This window comes from Ostrea edulis, chromosome 2, assembly GCF_947568905.1.
Source record: "Ostrea edulis chromosome 2, xbOstEdul1.1, whole genome shotgun sequence".
Classification (NCBI taxonomy): Eukaryota; Metazoa; Mollusca; class Bivalvia; order Ostreida; family Ostreidae; genus Ostrea; species Ostrea edulis.
Genome location: NC_079165.1, coordinates 45,288,073 through 45,310,693, shown reverse-complemented (window position 1 = coordinate 45,310,693; position 22,621 = coordinate 45,288,073). Strand labels below are relative to the sequence as shown.

The 22,621-nt window shown below is 34.8% G+C and overlaps 1 protein-coding gene across 1 annotated transcript in view; it reads right to left on the bottom strand.

Moving 5' to 3' along the window:
• The window catches only part of LOC125679936 (uncharacterized), a 70,994-nt gene that overhangs the window by 3,807 nt on the left and 44,566 nt on the right, over nt 1–22,621 (bottom strand). The window contains exons 55-70 of the mRNA XM_056153383.1: nt 21,894–22,118; nt 21,487–21,699; nt 21,146–21,376; nt 17,920–18,126; nt 17,343–17,570; nt 16,693–16,905; nt 16,024–16,245; nt 13,730–13,948; nt 12,589–12,804; nt 11,307–11,519; nt 9,394–9,603; nt 8,027–8,239; nt 7,667–7,897; nt 2,383–2,409; nt 1,830–2,038; nt 1,318–1,479 (exon numbers count right to left, since the gene is read on the bottom strand). Of these exons, the coding sequence (XP_056009358.1) occupies nt 1,318–1,479; nt 1,830–2,038; nt 2,383–2,409; nt 7,667–7,897; nt 8,027–8,239; nt 9,394–9,603; nt 11,307–11,519; nt 12,589–12,804; nt 13,730–13,948; nt 16,024–16,245; nt 16,693–16,905; nt 17,343–17,570; nt 17,920–18,126; nt 21,146–21,376; nt 21,487–21,699; nt 21,894–22,118 (3,239 nt within the window). The remainder of the gene's footprint in view (nt 1–1,317; nt 1,480–1,829; nt 2,039–2,382; nt 2,410–7,666; nt 7,898–8,026; nt 8,240–9,393; nt 9,604–11,306; nt 11,520–12,588; nt 12,805–13,729; nt 13,949–16,023; nt 16,246–16,692; nt 16,906–17,342; nt 17,571–17,919; nt 18,127–21,145; nt 21,377–21,486; nt 21,700–21,893; nt 22,119–22,621) is intronic.

Below are 22,621 nucleotides of genomic sequence, written 5' to 3'. Positions count from 1 at the left end.
CTTCATGACTTACATGTACCAAAAACAGTTATTTACCTGAGGGTGACACTTATGATGTTTAGAAGAATTGAATGATTGGAAAATGATAAAGAATTCTAGCTTGGTTACATGGATTCCTTACAACATGTATCAATTCCAATGTATTTTCATTGTTTACAGTATATCATAATATATGTATATATTCATGATATAAAATATATAATGACTTCCTTATATGGTTACTAGCATAAGGAATTAGATGTAGGAATTCCTTATTACATATGTACTGGTTTTATTATATATAGTTTTCTACCACATCTCATATCCTGAGACAAAATGGTTTACTTGTAAATTCTCTAATTCCATAGCATTAATGTGCCAAATGTATTCATTGTGACCCCCCCCCCCCTCCTCAATCTTAGTATTTATAAAAGGTTAAAGAAGTTACTCAAGTTTCACTAATTTGATCTTCGATTTGATTTGAACATGTTTTATTTTACTGGAAGTTATAACAAAATGTCTTCTATCTTTGATCTTTAACATCTTAACAAAAATAGCATTTTAAATCAGTGAATAAAGATTTTTACCTACACCTCTATTTTAGACATACATGTACATGCATTCCTAATTTGTTTTTTCAAACTTGTTTCTGCTTTGACAAATCAAAACATTGACACAGTCACAAATGCATTACTTTTTTCTAGCTTTCATGACTCTATACAATACTTCAGTTTCTTTTAATATTCCACCTAATTATATCTGCTAACATTTTAATTAATCTAAAAGTATGGTCATGCAATGAAATCTTTTAAAATTTTTCCTTCAATTTGCTTAGGTAAATTTTCAATCGACTTTCAATAACATTACTTTTTGAATGAAAAATCATTGTGTGACTGCTCATAGAAATTAGATATGATACAGTGTGTTAAATTCATCAACTGTACAACACATTTTTGTGATATTCCTAGGATTTATAATATTGTGGGCTTTGGTATCTAGTTAAAATAAACTGAACAGATGGATTAAGTAAGAAATTCATTTATCCCTATTTGGGATACAACAGATACTTCAAAGACTTTTAGTCTTGCTGTATTTTATTTTTCTACAAGATGATTTTGAAATGCATAAAATCGATCAAAAATTATGGAATCCGTATATATGATTGTGAAGGATTGACTAAAATCTAATAAAGGCTTGCATAGGCATAATCTTGAATAGGTATTATTATACACATGTATGCCTGTTTTAATGATCCTAATTTTCAAATGTTTGAAATAAAGACTAATAATTGTTTGAATTAAATCAATTCTTTTTCTATAGACTGATTGTACTACTGACTGTGTCATTGACTGTGTGGTCTCCGATAGGGTGCCAGCTGTTAGTATTATTACTACAGTCCAAACTGTACAGAATCCGGTATTTCTTCACCCACTGCTGGCAGCAACCATTTCTTCCTTGGGTCATTATGCCTCGTACAAGACTTGGTTCATTTAACTCCACCTGAAATAGTATTTGTAAGGAAGTGAATTTCAATCGACTTCTTCAAAAAATTTTGATACAAGGACTCTTCTTTAATTGATTATTGATATTCAATAATTTTGTTCAATAGTTCTAGGAAATATTAGTTTGCTAGGAATCTGCACACTGTAAATCACTTATATAGTTTGCAATACTTTATTTCTGCAATCTTAGCAAAAGATTGTTGGAATTATCAGATCTTCACATAATTTTCAATACTATATACATCTAAAAAAAAATTACTAAATAAAGTGGAGATTTTATTTAATTTATGCAAAGTTTTCGCAAATGAAATATGATTTACAGTTAAATCATAAATAGAAATATCCAACCTGAATCCACTGGTCCACATTGAGATCCTGGGCAGACCAGGCCCCGATATGTAAGACGCCTTTTGCATCTTTGGTCTCTGTGGTGTTGATGCGAGCCCTGGCTACCGTGTAGTCTTTAGCATTACTCCCCTTGTGGTAGGATGAGGAGGCTGAAAAAGCACTGTCTGGAACAGGATTCACTCCTGACACCAGCTGATGATTACAAATATCTGGAGAGAAAAAATTAATTAAGCAATCATTAATTTCACATTCAAACATAATAGCACTTAGAAAGGACAGTTTTACTTAAACTTCTACATTTGAATTTTATTTAAAAAAAAAAAGAAAGAAAGAAAATATATGAACACCTTAAACTACAAACATGATCGCTGTGCATATATTTTCTTGCTTTGTTTTAGAATTTATCCTTAAATAAAAAGAATAATTTCATTTTAAAAAATACTTTTAAAATAAGATATCTATATGACATTTTTAGATCCATTTTACTTTTTTCTTCTTTCAAATTTTATTTTAAAAAATCTTTTTTCAAAGAGTGAGAATAATGGAATATTACCGTCTCCAACAGCAAATGGTATACGTCCTACAAAAAGGAAGAAAAAGATTATTAAATGCTTTTTTATTCCAAAATTTCTTAAAAAGACAATATCTAAAACTGGAGTCAAGGGTTTTTTCATAGTACAGTGATATTTAATACAAAAACATACCGAATAGTGCCAAACAGAAGAAACACAAAATGATGTCCATTGTGATCCAATAAAATCACCTAGTAATTCTTCATTAGTATGTAATGTAAAGTGGCACATTTTGAGAGGAATCCGCTATTTATAGGGAGAATCTAAAAGTAAAGTTCTGCCATCCGGTGGAATCATCAAACGTAGATTTGTCATAATTCGATGTGAGGAGGACTCCCTCAACGTTGAAAGAGTCAAGGACAAATATCTTTTTAATTTGTACCATTTTTAGATCTCCCTGCTTCTGTGTTTACTCTTGATGAGGCTGATAAAAGATTTGGGTGGCTAAGTTTGTCTCGGAGAAACCCCCCTTTAATCTGTCTGTTGTCCAATCTTATCTGATAGAAGTCAAAGTTAAACATATATCATTTCAAATGTTAAAGTGGGATGTTTTCTTCAGTATCAATTAAAATAATTTGCACTAGAAAAACTTGTGGATATCCTGACACTAAAGGATGCAGTCAGCCATTAATCTTTCATTATGCAATGTTTTAAGACAAACTGTGAAGTGACTCAAAGATGCAAATTTTACAGTCGATAAGACAAATCTTTCAGCTCATGGCAACATTGGTGTCAAATTCGCATTGATGAAATTTTAGAGCAGACTCTATATTCCACCCTATCATTACATTCCAAACATTTATCTTGTTGCAACATTAATCCTCTTTTGAAGGGTATTCAAATGGCAACACATTATATTTCTCACGACATTCTTTAAACAAACACACCACTAAAATGACATACATGTGTCAAATAAATGCATTTTAAATATGTACTTTGGTTTATATATATCTATTTGTTTCAAATCCCGAACTTTGTCAATACCTAAACACTTCTACACAGAGCCTAATGCTTGTATGTTAGTGGATGTATTTCCCAGACTCCTCTAGTAATGGTATATTGATTGCATGGGAAATTTCCTAGTTATTTAAAGTATTTGGAACCAAAACATAAACAAAACATTTGAGTACAAGCTGGTTCAGTTAGAGACTTAAACACTCGGAAAATCCTTTTGAAGATCTTTCTGAGATTTCTGACTCCAAATTAATTAAGAAAGTAATCCATGGCCTGCTCACCATAACAATTTAAAGGAGCTATATCAAAATAAGTACCTTTTTAACACTTCATCTGCATGGAATATTGCATTCATAATGCACATACATTTATATTGAAAGACACTTTTTTGACTAATAAAAGCTGAGACTATTGATAAATTTATAAAAAGGCCATAACTCATGTAAAAGTGAGTCAATAAAAGTCATACTTAATTACATAATTGGTTGATAGTTTTGCAAAGTAGGATGCCACACAGCAAGTTTCACATCAAACCTTAAAAGATTTTTGATCATTTGAAAATATCTACATTTCCAATGTTCTTGCCTTCAATATAAATATATTTATATAAAAATTAACACAGTGGTGCAGTAGGATGCATATAGTGACATGAAATAAAGTATGAGTATCAAATCATATGAAGAATGATTTTCTCATTTCTTTTTCTTAAAAAAAAACAAGATTTGGGGTTGGGTTTCTAATATGGCACCAAGTGGAGTAGCTTGTTAAAATTAATAATGTTTATTACTGTTGTCTGTTGAGACTTATTTCCATAGTTTAAATAAAATGTTTTCTACCTGTGATGGTTTGTTCTACTTTTTCAAATGAGGAAATAAAGTGAAAATTTACTATGCTGTTGATACCATCATACATGTGATAAATTCAGTGAGGCAAAGGGTGAGATTATGACTACAGATTTTGACTACGGATTACTCTGTTTATAGATAGATGGCTCACAGCAGGTGTGACAGGTCAACAGGGGATGCTTACTCCTCCTTGACTCTGGTGTGTCCAGGGGTCCATGTTTGCTCTTCTCTTAATTGTACATTCTTTATGGGATTTATGAGATTAATCATTGTTCATTATCTTCACATTTTATCTTGCTCAGATGAGATTTGGTAGTCTTGTGGTTAGATGTCTTAACAACTCAGATTCTAAATTTCCCATACAATACTCATGTATGTAATGTTGTTTTGAAACAAAAAATGCTTCAAATATTCATTTATAAATTTACAACTTTAGAAATAAAAGACAAGAATTTCACGAAACACATTTTCTCTGTGGTCGATGGTTTCAGAACTGGTGATCTGCTGTGGCAGGTTGGCCTTTTTATCACACTGAACCCAAGCCAATTGATAATAAATTATCCTGTTTGAATACACCCCTTCTATTTCAATTGAAAATTAATTATGATATTTCTGTAGACTGAATTAATCCATCCTGCCCAAACTAATACTTTAATAATTAATGTTTATTAATTTCATCATTACACATTTGTTTTTGTTTTTTATCAGTGGTTAATCAATTAAAATAGTAAGCATTTTATTTGTTTGATTATTCTATCAACTTTTTAAATAGATATTTCATTGCATTAATCATTTCACTTTCATATCATTTTTTGGGATAATGATGTATTCTTCTGCATTTCCTTGATTTGCAAGCCTTTTACAGATAGAGTGGGGTCTGAGTGAAGATTAGATAAGTATGCAGCATGGCAGAAAATATTGAAGTGCATATGTGTTGTTGCTTTGAATTAAGACAAAATTAGTATTTAAAAAATACACCATGTAAACGACAGGCACTCATTCATGGCTTCTTACTGTTCAGTTCAAAGAAGCACACTGAAGTTTGAGAATGGGGGTGAGGTAAATGAAAATTTTGGAAAGTGCAAATTGTTACCTGTGCACGAGAGCACAAGACAGGTTTGAAAATTGCAAGGCTCACACCTTTATGGGGCGTCAAATTAACATTAACTCAAGTAATTGCCATAATTCCATTGATGACCACATCCAATCAGTTATTGCTATCATCAATTCAATTAATGCATGCATCAAGGTGGTGGAATTATTGCTTGCAAAAATTAATTTAGAGCTCGGTATAAATTATTCGATATCATCATTTTTAATTCAATTGAAAAAATCTTTATTTGTTTACAAAAATTTTGTAAAAGGAATAAATGCATGCATCGTTTATATAAAGATAGAAGCAATTATATTGAATTTTAAAAACCATTAATTCATTCCTGGATATGTTGAATTGAAGATATCTCGTATCAAACAGTTACTCTCTCTTAAAAGAATTATTGCTATATTCAAAATATTTCAAATGAATTAATGATATCTTTAATGCAAGTGAAGAGAGCAATAATTCAGTTATAGCATGCATTTATTGAATTGATGCACACAGTAATCTAAAGAGAGCAATCATTCAATTATTGTGCACATAAATTGAATTGATGCAAACATTGATTGAATTGATGCATGTAATTGATTACTCTCTTCAATAGAATTATTGTGCACATAAATTCAAATGTCATTAATTGAAAAGAGCAACAATTTAGTCATTGCATGTGCACATCAATTCAGCAAAATAATTAATGCTATCAACAATTCAATTAATGCACATAATAATTCAGAATTGAAGATATCAATTATTGGAAGAGATCTATGAATTGATGACATCCTTAAATTATTAAGAACATCTTCAACTACTGAGTTTATGTGAATTTGACACTCCGTACATCTTAGTGTTAAATATCACAATTTGTAAGTAAAAAAAGTGTAATGTGGCTCCAAAACCCAAATGTTTCATAACTCAGATGAAAATACACCCACATACAGTGGATATCTTCTATCTAATTTGTCTGAATCATGACAAGAATCCATTTTTCAGTCGGTTAATCAGCCTCACAATAATATATACCGGTACTTTAAAATGAGAACATTTGGCACATGTACATATGTTTGGCCTTAGCACAAATGCAAGTGCCAAGACATTGGTGCAAATCGATTTTAGCCCACTGGCAATTTAATTGTTGCAAAATACATTTGCTGTGCAGATCCACACCTATTTTTTTCCATGGTCAGTCAAGTGTAAGCTCAATAGCTTCCGCTTGATTTCTAATTCAGGTACTAGTATTCGGGCAAACTTGTAAACAAAGAATGCTAGGGTGCATTGAAAAAGGAATTCCAAGTTTGGTACGCTGATTTCATTCTCGGAAGATAACAGTGTGTTCTCCATGTTTCTCAAACTCTCCATTCAAAGGCTATATCATTTTTAACCAATGACCTTTATCTTGGTCAAATGACTTTGGTTCAGGGTCATGACACAGTGCCTCTAATCTCTCAATACAAGAGTTAATTGTGGCCAGAAATTTTTTCTTCTATTTATCAAAATGTCCTTGGTTCATGACCACTGTCTGCTCATCAACAACCTTTGTGCCATATATAAACTGTTGATATCTCTCCATTACAAAGTTCAGACCATACATTACCAAAAAAACACCTTTAACTAGTGACCAATATCAAAATGACTTTGCTTTTGGAAAACTCTGTATCAAGTACATGCTTCTAACATCTCTGAACTCTCTGAATTACAAGTTGAGGACAGAACAAAACTATCACATTTCCAAGATTGTGGTTTAAATGGACAGAAGATGGACAGACAGACAGATATGGTGAATCCTATAAACATGTAGATCTTTTTTTAAATAATGCATCTTCACTATATGAGCCAAAGAGCCCCACTACAGCACAAGAACAACTGATCTAGGGATATAAATTTGAGAAGATGCCTCCTTGTTCATCATGAAATTGCATACAAGTTTGTCTACTTCATGTCCCAGAGCAAAGATTTCTAAAGATTGCATAAATTTTAATGAGAATTCCCATACACTATAGATGCTATATCCCAAATTTGGTAAAAATTGAATCTGTAGTAACTGAGAAATTGAAGTTGAATATGTTCAAATGTTAAGAAGATGACATACAAAATCAGGTCACAATAAGTGATCTTAATAGAATGAGTAACCTAAATCTAGGAATTCAATAAACAACCATAACTCCTATAAAGCTGCCATTTTTGTTTTACCAATTATACATAGATTGTATTTAGGAGATTAGAAATTATCGGGAAATTGCATGGACACTGAGAACTTGTATCAAACTCTGTTCTATTTATGATATATTTTGAATATAAAAAGTTTGTCCCCTTGCTGGAAGAAATAGTCCTGTACATGTACACCCATTCTCCTTGTCATCTTGAAAAACTTACCAAAGAACCTGAGAGGGATGCATTCTTTCACAAGGGTATGAAAGAAGTATCCCTCTGTGCATTCAACTTTATCAATGGTTCTGTTCTGAAGACAGATAACATAGGAATACACATCTCCTACAACTGAATTTCTGCCATTTGGTTTGTTAACACAGGAGATGAATCTGTCTTCGCAAGGTTTGCAAAGGGCCGTGGTGTTTTTGGCATGACATCTGTTTTGCATGTAGTCACCTAACAATGAGGAAAAATATCAGTTACTCAATGTGGACTGGATAAAATGTACATACTGTACTCATGCTAGAGTTAACATTGACTAGTTGACTAGGAATTGTTCGTATCAGTAAGATGATATGTACTAACATGGAGCTTGTGGAACTACCCTCTCTCCGCAGTTGACGTGAGTGAAGTGCTGACAAGTCTTGGTGGAGGTATCGTACAGCAATGGATAAGCACACTCGTGTAAATAGGTTCCTGTTTTGTCATTGTAATGACCACATTCATAAAACTGAGCACAGTTTGTGAAGCTTGGGAATACTAGTCCTGGATTACGCTCACAGAAATCATTCACTGAAGCTGAAAGTTAAATAGAAAATGATGTTATGGAAAGTCATTACACTACATCGTTAATTTGAAAATTCATCCATGAAGTTTTATAAATTCCTCACTTGTACTCTATATTTTCTTACTGAAAGACTACCTAATAAAGGCCAGTTTTTCATCAACTTTCATCACCTTACATAGTTTGTTTGTTTGATGTCCTGTCAAGAATTGTTTACTCATATTGAAAAATCACCAGCTGAAGTACCACAGATTTAGACCAAAGCTTAGTAGTGCTCAGGGCGAAGGAGCAATCACTATGCCTATATTTATGTCTTCGGTTTGATGCAGCCATGGCACAAGTGGGGCTCGACCTCACAACTTCCCAGATGCAAAGTGAATGCTTTACCACTGAGCTACCATGACCATGAAAGGTGAAGATAACGAACAGTGATCAATCTCATAACTCCTATTAGCAATATGAATTAGAGAGTTGGGCAAACACGGACCCCTGGACACACCAGAGGTGGGATCAGGTGCCTAGGAGGAGTAAGCATCCCCTGTGGACCGGTCACATCTGCAGTGAGCCCTATATCTTGATCAGGTAAATGGAGTTAACCACGTACTTAGAGACTCTCGTAAACTACACCTGTGTTAACTAACTGTCAGGGCTTAAACAAACTGGGAAATATTTGAAATACAGCACATTTGAACACCAGGTTATAATTTTTCTTCAGTTGCTTTTGCTCATTAAAGTTTAAAAAATAACAGAAATTCATGAATTACTGAATAAAATCATCCATTATCGTGCTTGAAACAAGCTTTTGTTAATCAAATATGAACATTCAACAGCAAAGCATTTTCAAGAGAGGTCAGAAACCAAGTAATCAGAGAGAGGTCAGAAACCAAGTAATCAGAGAGGTCAGAAACCAAGTAATCAACAGCCTCAAAACCCATGCAGCAAATATTAACATACAAATGCAAAGCATTCTTAAGATGTTGGACACTAACCAAAATAGATAGACAGCCAAGGGAAATACTGGGGCATATAAATAGGACAAACCCTCCAGTCAAATGAATGTATTATGTGTCGGTTACAAACATATGACCAACCTTGACTTTTTCCAAGTTACTTTATATGGGATAAAGAAGGACTGTTATCATACATAGTCCTTTCATTATGAACGTACCAGTATTGGTCAAACACATGTGTGATTGCTGATCAAAGATTCCCACATGGCACTGTTCCACAGCCACAGTTCTGCCGTGCTCACACACCACATACCACGGGGTTCGTTCCCGGCCTGGATATTCGTTGGCACCATCAGGGTGGCTCCGACAACTGACTTGAGTACACATTGGACAGCCTGCCCCAATGCACTGACTCTGAATGTACTCACCTGGAATGTTAATGAAGTCTTGATTTTACCCCTGAATTACTGTTGTAAACTCGACTACAATCATGGAATAAATGTCTAGTTTGTACACGTGCATTATGGGGATGTGAAAATCATGGAAGCACAAGGCAGTGTGCTCCAGAATCTTCCATAATAATTGAACTGGATATTCATTCCCTACATCTAAATTTTGTGATAAAACTTCTACGTCTAAATTATAGATTTGATTTTTTGGTCAATCATTAGGTCTAACTGATGATATATATTTCTTATGTGTATCTCAACACTTCCATTCAAATCTGATTTATTATTACCATGAACTTCTCTGGATTTAACCCTGGTATGGTATGGAGCTTAGATAAAACACCTGCACATTTTCTTAAGAGTATCACGAAGAGATAAATGTTTCTAATTTCATTTCAGAAGACTGAACAGTATTTGAATTTTGGTTTGTTACAAGATTAAGGACCTAACTCCTTCCTCTCATTAAAATCAAGTTTGTCTTTCTAATTTTTAAGTGATCGTAGAAGGTACAGCGCTGTAGATGAACTTTGGGTGTGTTGCACTCTTGGTTGAACAACATGAGGCTCAATGGTCTTACATGTATAAAGGAAGTGTTGCATGTTGATGGTGCGATGAGTGCATCCTTAAAACACAGAGAATGGAATGGGCTTAGGTTTTGTGGTTGGTCATTACACACCATCTGATCATAAGCTTCCTTCACTCTGAATGTGAGCTTCTAATGTCTCTTTATTGTAACATTGCTGCCTAGATGCAAAATAAGATGGGTGGATTGATCGTTTTATGCCAATTTAGTGATTCTCCCCCCCCCCCTTTTTTTTTTAAAGCAAAGTGGGATGGATGGATAGGAGATGGAAAAGTAGACAGACGTGGCCTTTCCTTTATGCAATCTAACCTGAGCTTGCCTGGACAATTGCCAAAAACTTAAAAGTGATTTACTACATGTTCAAAATTAAAGGAAAAGACTTAAAAATCAAATGGATTTCTTTTTTACTAGATGATCCATACAGCCCTATCCTGGGCCCTAAAATCTTGAACCAGGGACCAGAAATTTCAGTTGATGCCTTTAACCCTTTATAACTATGTGTCAGTCTCTGAACTAGATGTTTAGATTAGGTGTTTGGTGTCCAGGGATATGGAAGAATTCAAAAGAAATATTGCAGATCCACTCAGGAACCATAGAGTTCAGCCCTTACATCAGAGTCCCTGACCTAGGCAACATGGATGGTAGAGGCCTCTCTCCTCATTATTAACATGTACCAAGTTCAATTGTTTGATGTCCTAGAGTCAAGAAAACTATTTCAAAAGGAACAATGCATTTTCACTATATGAACCATTGGGCCCATCTTTAGTGTGAGCACCATAATCGGAAATCCCTCCTAGCTAGAGGACAATGAATTTCATAATTGGGTAGAAATTACACTTCTTATTGTTTCTATGTACCAGTATTTCTATGGTTGTTTGATGCCCTGAAGTTGAGAACATTTTCACAGAAATAACATTCTGTGACAATATCACTGACTTTGTCGATCAGGATTATCTTTGGTGGTTTATGACCTTTATTCTTTTAATTTATCTAAATAAACTTCAATACTTGGGGAAGCCCAGCAGGTATTAAATGTGTTAACTTAACATACAAATTAAGAGGCTGGTAGAAATAAATATTTCTCTTTTATAAAACTTACATGGTTCCACAGGCTCATATCGAGATCCACAATTGACTTTGCTGTAATGTTGACAAGTACCCGTCTCAATTTCATAGAGCTGAGGGTATTGGCACTCTTTAAGGTACAGTCCATACTCAGAATCTCTTACACTGCAGTCATAAAACTGGGCACAGTTCCTAGGATTAGGCAAGGATCCAGCTGGGTGTATCATACAGTAACTGGATATGTCATCTACACAAAAAAGTATGGAACATTGTATGGGTTATTTTCTAAATATTATCATCGCAAAATGATTTGTGTAATATTCATAAAAGAACAAAGATGCATTTATCAAATGTTCCTACTGTGGTCAAGTTCTAGTGTGACTTTTTGATATTTTTTTTCAGTAACAGAGGCCCTTTGATCCCATGACCCTAGAGGCAATCTCCAACAAGCTTTTCATTACACCATCCCAAGGTGAACATATAAACAAAGTCCAAAGCTCTCTCAATTTCTTGCTGAGAAACCATGTATCTATTTTCAATAAAAGCACCCATGCCCTTAGACCCCAAAGACAATTTCAAACAAACTCTCTATTCAAGGCAAACACATGGTACAAAAATGAACATCCATGCAAGTCCAAATGCATCTCAAATTACATGTACCAGGTATTGCTGAGAAACCAAATAGTGTAGAATAATTCAAATTCATGGGGGCAAATTTTCAAAGGTTGCAAATATTTTATATTGTTTTTTGGCTATATCCGTGTGCTTTGGAACATCATGTAAATTGTGTATTTCATTGTGTTATGAAATTCATGGGAAAGGTGTACCAACAAAATTCCTGAAAATTGAGCCCCGATGAAATTTTTATGATTCTACAGTACCTAACAAGCCTTGAGGCAATCCAAGTCAAACCATTCACCACACCTACCGGTACCCTTGATGAAATATGAAGCCTCTTTACCTTGCAAAAAGTTATAGCCAATGTTAAAGTTATGGACTGACACACAGAAGGATAGAAAGACAACCAGACAGATGGAAAGACAAAAAACAATATGCCCTCAATCTATGAGGCATGAAATGTCCCATTCAGGGTAATGATTGTGACCATTAAGATAATCTAAACAGCACTCACTGAAAGTGCAAAAGCTCACCTTTCATACATTTCCTATTGTAAGAATCAAACACCCCTTCAGAACAGGATCTCACCTTTCATACACTCCCTGTTGTAAGGATCAAACACCCCTTCAGAACAGGATCTCACCTTTCATACACTCCCTGTTGTAAGGATTAAACACTCTTTCAGAACAGGATCTCACCTTTCATACACTCCCTGTTGTAAGGATCAAACACCCCTTCAAAACAAGATTTTACAGCTATGGTCCTGTTGTCTCTACATACAATGTAATCTCTCTTCCACAGTGACTCCATGATTGGATTCAAACCATTTGGAAGTCCAATACAGCTTGGAAGTCTTTCTGTGCAAGGTTGGCAATTCTTTTCCTTCCCAGTGCACAAATTCTGCAGATATTCACCTATACCAATGGTTAGAAACAGATACAATAGGAATAGGACTTGTCCTAGATGTAACAGAGACTATCATTACATGTAGTCCTTAAATAATAAGTCTATGTTAAACCGTTTACTTCACAATATTAGTTATTAAATTTATTACCAATCATTTACATAATATATTGGTTGATCGAGCCCATATAAAATGGTGAGAAGCTGACTTGTCTATGGGCTTAATCAACCCAAAATATTCCAGTAATAACAAACTTAAAGTTTAGTTTTATTTAGTTAAGGATCATAGTTAAGGATCATAGCACAATAGACAACTTTCTCTGCCCAAGGGGGTGGGGGTGGTGTTTGGAAGTGTGAAATCCCTAAAATGGCACAAATCAATCTTTTCTGGTAAAACTGTTTAACCAAAGAGGGGGGGGGGGGGGGGGGGGGGGAGAGAGAGACAACTCGTGTGACATATTATATTGTAGATGTATCTATTTCCTGGCTATTGAAGACAAAAGCAAATTTACTGTCCCCCTAAAAAAAACCAGTGCAACTATTCCTTAAAGCATTGTCATTGGAAATACTGTGGTTTTATCATTTTTCTGTGAATGCAAATTTTCGTTGATTTCCTTGTTGTCTTGCAAAATGAAGTACAATACTTTACAATGATACATAAAGAAATGGCTTAGAGTTGCTTTTCAAGAAAATACATATCCTCCAAACTATTATAACCCAAATCCACGAAATTCTATACCAAAGACAATTGATGAAACCATAGTATTTGGTGTCAAACAAAAACAATACACTTGCTATTGTTCCAATAGCCAGTCAATATACATTGTGATATGGAGCATAATCCAATTTTAAAGTTTACATTTCATGTTAAAAAAAACCTCATTACTATTAGATAAAATTGTTAAATGAATTTGGTTGAATTGAAACTATACTAACATGGAGCTCTGGGTTCCTTCCTTGTATTACACAATACTTTGTTGTACTCCTGGCATTCCAGCGTGTCCGTGGAGAAAAGCTGTGGGTAAGGACATTCTTTGATGTACTCTCCTATCAAATGACCAGGCCGTGACTTGCTGCAGTCAATGAACTGGGCACAATCATAAGGATTTGGACGTACTATATTTGGATGTGCTCTGCATATCTTGGATAGGGTATCTAAAAAATTGAAAAATACATTGCAACATGATTGTCTCTAAATAATTGCATTTATTTGTAATTAAGATTTCACTTGCAGGGCTCCTAGTCCACAGAATACACAGGCTTCTAGAACACAGAATTGCTAATACCCAGTACACAGGCTTCTAGAACACAGAATTGCTAATACCCAATACACAGGCTTCTAGAACACAGAATTGTTATTACCCAGTACACAGGCTTCTAGAACACAGAATTGCTAATACCCAGTACACAGGCTTCTAGAACACAGAATTGCTAATACCCAGTACACAGGCTTCTAGAACACAGAATTGCTAATACCCAGTACACAGGCTTCTAGAACACAGAATTGCTAATACCCAATACACAGGCTTCTAGAACACAGAATTGTTATTACCCAGTACACAGACTTCTAGAACATAGAATTGCTAATACCCAGTACACAGGCTTCTAGAACACAGAATTGTTATTACCCAGTACACAGACTTCTAGAACACAGAATTGCTAATACCCAGTACACAGGCTTCTAGTACACAGAATCTCTGTACATTATCATGCCAACACCTACAGTGACATGGGACCTCCATTTTTACGGTTATATTCAAAAGACCCATGACTTTCACTGCTGGTCACTAAGGGAAGAAACTTATTTATTTTACGTCTGATGCAGCACCAGGAGGCAAAAGCGAACTGGGGACCTCCCAGTTAATAACCACTATAACAACATTTTGTAGAAGCCTCCATGCTCATTATAACACATCATTTTAAAAGCCTCCATGCTCATTATAACACATCATTGGAAACACACGGTCGGTCACACTTCTTTTACCTCCCATGAGACACAACGCTGATATTTTTGCATAACTCATTAAAATGCATGACCTTACGTGACCTATTGAGGACCAATGGGAATCGCTGTAAGTATTCTCAGAACTCTAAGCATTAGCAGTAATGGTGGCGCCCATGAAAGTGTGTGTGTTTTGTTGTACCACTATCAAAGATCGGGGTTACAGGGCTCTGTTGTCAAAAACTTTTAAATAGTACAGCTATGCTCTAGAGTGCCTAAACTTTTACCCACCCAACAGATGCATCATTTGCGTGCAGCCTTTGTACAAATAAATTAAATCGGGTATGCAAACTCAATGAGTCAATGGTCACGAAAGTGGACCAGATGAAGGTGGAAAGAGACAAGTTGTTAGGTATGTTTATATTTTGAATAAAATTTATTTCAAAACAAACTGACAAAGTTGTAAAGCATCTCTTTATAACTTGTCCAACTTAAACATAGTCAAAATCTTCGCTTCGAAAGCCATGTTTTTCTATGCTCCCAAACACTGGAAATAGGGGCTTTTTCATTAGTTGAATATCGAAATAAGGAATGGTAATGCGACCAATCGCATAAAGAAGCTAAGACACATCTTCCAACGAAAATATCAGCATTGTGTCCCATGGAAGGTAAAAGAAGTGCGACCAACCATGGGTTTCCGACGACGATTATAACTATGTACCCAGTTTATATGCTCAGGTGCAAAGATGATTTTTCAATATTCAATGCATTTTTACTACAGTAAACGATCCATGTAACCATCCCCGGGACCTGAAAACTCACCAAGGGGTCATGAATTCCAAATTTTAACCTCATCATAACTTTACTCCTGGGTGCTAGATGCACTATAAGTATTATTAAGAGTTACACCTGAGTAATTTTGGTAGAAGACCGCAAGCTCAGTATACTTTGCAGTTTGTTTTGATGCCTGATATGCAGGAGATAAGAGGAAAATTCACTTTTACTACATGTAACTGAGCCATAGAGCCCCAAACTAGCACCAGAACTTCTGACCTAATTTTTACAATTTGGGAGAGGCTTATACCTACAAACTTATGTCACTTGCAAAATTATGCTTTATTGTAAAACAATGACGGGTCCAAACAGATTAATGGGCAGACATACAGACAATCAATGGGATGTCTGCCGTGCAATGCAGATATCACAAAATATTTTTTTAAAATATAAATTATGAAGTAGAATATCTTCAATTTTTTTCCTGGCTACTCTCCTTTCTACAAAGACTAACCTTGATTACTATTTTTACACTTCCTTTCTTGAACACTAAATATTTCTCCCTCTGGACAAAACATGATTCCAGCGACCAAGCCATGGCTACACACAACATATCTACTGGAAACTTCCTCCCCAGACAGGGCATGGGGGCCGTCTTCCTTGTCCTTACAGAGGGTGAAGCGTTCTTTACATGGAATACAGCTAGGGCTGCTGCATTTATTGAGTTCATAGTCACCTGTAATACAAAAATCAAGAGAATTGCTAGATCTTCAAAATATCAATTAACTAATACCGGTATGAGAGTTAAGGTCATAGAAATTAAAATTGTGTATATATATATGTAAATATATATTCAATCAGTTCTTTTTTTTCTTGGTAAAGTGGTAGAATGAAGTCAAAGATAAAATCTTTCGCCCAACGGGCTTGTCAGTAGATTCTTAAAAATCTACTGACAAGCCCACAGGCCGAAAGCACTATAGATTAAAGTTTGAGTACTGGTTTTATTTTTGACTATATAAATATATATATATGCACGTGTATACGTGTGACAACGAAGAAAGAAGTTTAAACAATTTTTCACTATACAAAGCCAGAGTGCCTCCATTGATTTACAAAAGAAACATGCTTTCTTCGAGGGATCAGCGGGGATGAATCAGTTCCCTAATGTGAAGTAAGTACTCACATGGAGAGGTAGGTTTGTATCGACCAGCACAGGAAACAGAATCTGGAGGTGCACACATCATGGAATTTTTATCGAACAGCTGAGGGTAAGTACATTCATGAATATAGCTCCCAAGTTTGGTATCCCTCATGCGACAATCAAAATACTGTCCACAGTTTTCTGGATATGGAGCTTTGGCAGAGTGATGGAATTTACAGTATCGGTCAATATTACCTGAATTTAAAATCACTTTATTAATCTGTAAATAAAGTAATTAACATTAAACATATAAAACAAGGCACAGTGGAACTTGTACTAAGCTGTCACCCCTGGGACTGGGAATCTAATGAGCAGACCATTTAACAGAGCTGAACTCTGGATAGAGAGGTCATTGAAAAAAGGTATCTGTCAAACTAAAATGTAAATTAAACAAATATTGCTTTGAAAGTTCATATCCCTGAGAAATAAGAGCTTAGAATTACTAACAAAATGTATGATTTCATTCATAATCATTTAAAATGATTGTCAACATTTATTTCTGCATTCCATTTCAGTAAATTTTTAACTGTTTTCTAGAACAGCTGTATAGACACTTGAAGCCAGGTTCAATAATCAACCATGGTATCTAACTACAATCTTAACAAGATCTCTGAGAATGTGTCTGCTATTACTTTTGTCCAACTCTGCAACACAATCTCCAAGATTTGGATCAAAAACGCCTCTACCACAGTTGCCAACATTCACTGTTCGGTTTTTGAAGCATTCAATAAACCAGGGGGTCCAGAGACGTCCAGGGAAGGCTTCCTCCCTGTTAAGATGGCCTACACAGCTAGGCAGTCTGGATGGACACGGTAAACAGTCTGCATCTGTGTGTGAACAGAGGTTCTGTTGGTATTCACCTGCAAATGAATTATTCATATGAAAACAAATTCAACAAGAGCAACACTCACACATTGCAAAGTATGCCCATCCAACATATTCAGTAAAATCTAAATTAACCATTCATAGGAGAAAAATGGCTCTAATAATATTCTTCCGGCACTTTCTCTAAAGTCGAAGATTATCATTAAAATGTTAGTTTTGAGATGGCTTTGTAATTTGCAGACACACTGTACCATACCATAATACAACACATCAATGATGGGCAATATAAGAATTCATTTGCAATGTTTTACTTCAATTTCAAAATAATGGCGATGCTTATTTCAAATGATAGAGTAGAGTTCATAAATACAGTCCATTACTTACATGGAGCCTGTGGCTCATATCTGACTCCACACTGGACAAATTCAAAATTCACACAGGCCTTCCTGAGAATGGAGAACAGAGAAGGGTATGGACATTCCTGAGGGGGTGGATTCAATACACCCAAGGAACAGTTGTAGTATCGCGCACAGTTGGATGCATCCGGAAACAATCCCTGTTTTCCATTTCCACATATACTGGCATGCATCGCTGATAAAGCAAAAAGCAAACATGAATGTAAATGCATAAAAAGAGGCCCATGGGCCTAATGGTCATCTGTGTAGCAGACAATAAAAAACATGCAGTAGAAGTGTTGTATAATGGTGCAGTGATTCGTTTCTTTCTATGTATGTTGTTTTTATATTCCAATCATTAATGTTTCACTCTTACAGAGATGTCAACAGCTGCAGATGAAGTGCCACAAATTTTGACTCTCCAGAGAGTATACTTTCCCAGGATTGGCACACATATACATTTATATATATTCATATATCTAGGTGATAAATTCTTTAGGTGTAATCATGATATTAGAAATATCACCTCACACTTTTCTAATAAAAAAAAAAATTATGGTGCTTTATAATAAATATTAATATAATATGCTCTCCGATCCAATGACTACTTGAATTTAAAACTGCATATATTGACAATCTCCATACTCATGCATGCCTTAAACATTTATAGATTTACCTTTCATGTAAAATACTAAATCTCTGTATACAATTGTGTAATTGTGATGAGATAAATAAATTCAGTTCAGTTCACTGTTTAACACCCAGTTTGACTCTTCTTTTTTGGTTTACTTGTCCAACCAATCATGTTCATGTGATGACAATTTGTCTATTATCTGTTAAGATTTCTATCAAATTACTCCTATTCCTACAGATTCAGCAGTCTGATTCACTCAGGTTACCTAACATTTATTTAATTTCAAAGGGAATATTACACAAGAAAATAGTAATTGAATTAACATGAAAACCCAAGAGATGAATCACATTTCAAGTACACTTTATCAAATATAATCACCAGTAGGGATGAAAAATGCTTAATCAATTAAGATATTTATCATTACTCCCTCCTATTTAACTGACCAAACATTTTACGCCAGTAGAACTACAATCTCAACAGAGACTTCTGATTTATATATTAGAGCTATTTCCTACTCAGCTTTATCCATATATAGATGCTTCAACAACCCATGGAATCCCTATGTAAGTAAAACATCACATAATTAAACAACCATGCAGGTTTTATATTCTGATGAACAGATCAAAGTGATGTTCTTATTCTTAAACATCTAAAGTCTGTGTCAACTTACTTTACTGAATTTTGGCTGTATTACATAAAATTACACCCAGGTTAAGCTGGAGGTGAGTCTTAGGTTTAGTTTAGTTGACACCCAGATTAATCCAGGCCGAGTTTATGGGTGTTGTTTGATTACTTTAATTGACACACAGGTTAAACTAGGTAAGGGTTTTGGTTGTAGTGTAATTTACACCTAGAGGAAGTTATGCAAGTTTTTCAACTAAAAGTAATTCCTCAAATTTTTTTTTTTCTTTGCACTAAAATGTTGGTTAAAATTGAAACCGCTAATATATCAGAAGAACTCCACATAGGTAGTCTTCATGGTTGGTGAATCGTTTATCATGCAAGTAGACAGATGTCTCCCTGTATCAGATGTCTCTATTGCTTTTAAGGGGTATTCTTGTTCATTGATCGATTGCAAGTGGACGGCTACCAATATGCAAATGGACACTTCACAAACATTAAAGGCCTACAGGCCCCATCAGTCACCCGAGTATCAGTGAAAAAGTACCACTAGCTCCAAGGCAAGGGCTTTGAAATCTTTGATAATTTGCCAGCTCTGCAAACCCAAACTAAATTCTAAGATTCAGCAGCTGTACAAATTAAAATGTGTTCTTTACAAAACACAAGTGCCTCTGAAAGTGGCCATACTGATCAAAGACTTTACATAATACAGTAAAACACACTCAAAATGAATTCTCGTTTATTGAAAGGAAAATAATGAAAATGTTATTGGATATAACACAGTTTCATTATAACAAACTGTTTTTGGCTGGCCCAGGAGGTTAACTATAACCATGTTTTATTTCGTATGTTATATTAACACTGTATGACCATTTTGGACTCAATCTAGAGTCAGAACCCTGGGGTCGTGAAATTCACAATTTTGGTACATCCCTTTCTGCTTTTCCTAAGTATACATTTAGTTTTTATACAGTAAAGAAGTCTTTCAAATGATAAAGACATTTAATCACTATGACCATTTTGGCCCCACCCTGGTATACTCCCAAGACTATAAAATTTTCACATTTGGTATAGGGCTACATGCTCCTTTTAAATTTTCATTTAGTTTCAATTTAGTATCAACATTAAAGAAGGTGCCATGCAATTGTTTTACACATAAACACTATATGCCAATTTTGGCCTGGCCCTGTAGTCAGAGCCTCTACCCCAGGGAACATCAAATATACAAGTTTGGTAGAGGCCTTCCTGCTCTACAGGACTAAGCAGTTAGTTTTTTCTTAGAAATGTGAGAATTAAAGAAGATTCTTGAAAATTGGTCAATTTTTGGCAGTTTTTGTCCTATCCCTAAGGCTTCAGTGGTGGAGTTCTGAAGTTTACAAGCAATGCCCCCTCGTCCCAAAGATGCTTTATACCAAAATTTGAAAAGAATTGAAATGGTATTTATCTAGGAAAAGATGAAAATGTTCATTTGTTATGAAGAACTGCAATAAAGAAAATTGAAATTGACTTTATGATATTAACAAGTTTTTCAAAACAGTTATTTAATTTTTGAAAATTGGTAAAATATTTTCACTCTTTAAAATGTACTGGTATATGGAATTTGATTATCTCAAGACTTTTAAGTGTTTGACACTTAAATTAAGCTGAGGTAAATATGTTTCCATGTGGTGTTTAACACCTCAATTTAGCTGGAGTAACCAAGTTTTGGGGTGATTAAGCTGGGGGAAATGTGAGTTTTGAGAGAGGTTAAATTCCTACCCAGCCCTGTAACCATTCTAAATAGTTAATTCTCTTGTTAACAGGAACTACCAGTAATATTATAATCTGATAGCGCATTCCTATAACAAAATGTCACATAGTATGCAAGATCAGGTACTAGTAGTCTGTATCTGTTAACACTAGTACTGTCTCACTTTTCATTTCCATGACTTTTTAAAACTGTACGGTAAATCTTTCTTACATGTTGTGGTTTCTGGCTGAACACAGAGTCTAGAAGCTTTATCAAAGTAGCCAAATGGACAAGTCTTGACCGCCAGTGTTCTGTTCCTGTCACAGATAATATAGTCAGGGGAATGCTGTTTGCCTGGGTAGGGATTGGCTCCATCTGGTGATGTGAGGCAGCTCGGAAGTCTGGCTGGACAGGGAAGACAATTGGAATTGCCTACAGTACACTGATTCTGCAGATATTGACCTGTAGAAAACAATGACAAAATGGAGAGGTCTACTCTATTCAATTATCAACTTCTGCAAGTAAACATAAAAAACTTCAATGGTATTTTCACATGAGAAAGAGAGTCATACATGGTGCCATTGGCTCTGTTCGTGCTCCACAAGAAACCTGTGGGAAATCTTCACATTGTAAGGTGGCTGTTGAGAACAGCTGAGGATAAGGGCACTCATGAAGGTAAGGCCTGTATACAGAGTCCCTCAGAGAACAATCATAGTACTGGGCACAGTTCATCCAATTCGGCAGTCGCATGGATGGATGATATTTACAGAATCCATCTACATTTTCTGCAGTAAAGGAACCAAGTAAATTATGTTTGGTTTGTGTGCTCATTCCAAAGATAAACTTGATACATAAGCGCGAAATATTCTGATAAAAGATTTAAAAGTATTATGAAGATATACTTGCAGTCCTGCTCAATTTATTTCAGTATTGAAATTCAAATTCAAGCCATGGTAAAATTATATGTAAACAAACGTACCTGGAAGTATTTTTTCAATGCATTTCTTTGAAGTTAGATCAAAGTATCCATCACAATCCAAAACAGCAACTGTCCTGTTTTTGAAACACTGGAAGTATTTTGAGGACCACTGATGACTGAGGGAGCCATGGTAACCATCAGACAAACCTACACAGCTGGGAAGTCGTTCAGGGCAAGGGAGACAACTGTGAGCTGTTGGCTGACATAAATTCTGTTGGTATGCACCTATAACGAGACACAATAAAAACATGCTAAAAACGCTAATATCATAATTCTAAGACTACATAAACATGTAATAAGTAACTTATTATAATGGTCACAAAATAGTGTAATATCATCACAACTGACAAATCAACTTAATTATAATGAATTGAAGGTTGCTTATTTTAGAATTCATGATTCAATTTATAATGATGGTCCAGGATATTCATACTCCCGAGACAGCAAATTGTAAACCTAAAACCACCTTTACAACACAACCATGGAGTTCAGATGATAATCTGGCATTTTTAAACAAACCATAAAAGACAATATTGACACTTTTAAGGGACATTTGATTAATTAAACAACTATAAAGAATAGACTAAATTTTCATGTATCTTTAATTTTCATTACAAAAGCTTTCTTTACATTTTCTCTATTATTGTGTTGGCTACTTTGTAGATAAACTAGTTCCTGATACATCAAATTTTCTATAAAAAAAAAAAAGAAAGAAAAAAGAAAAAAAT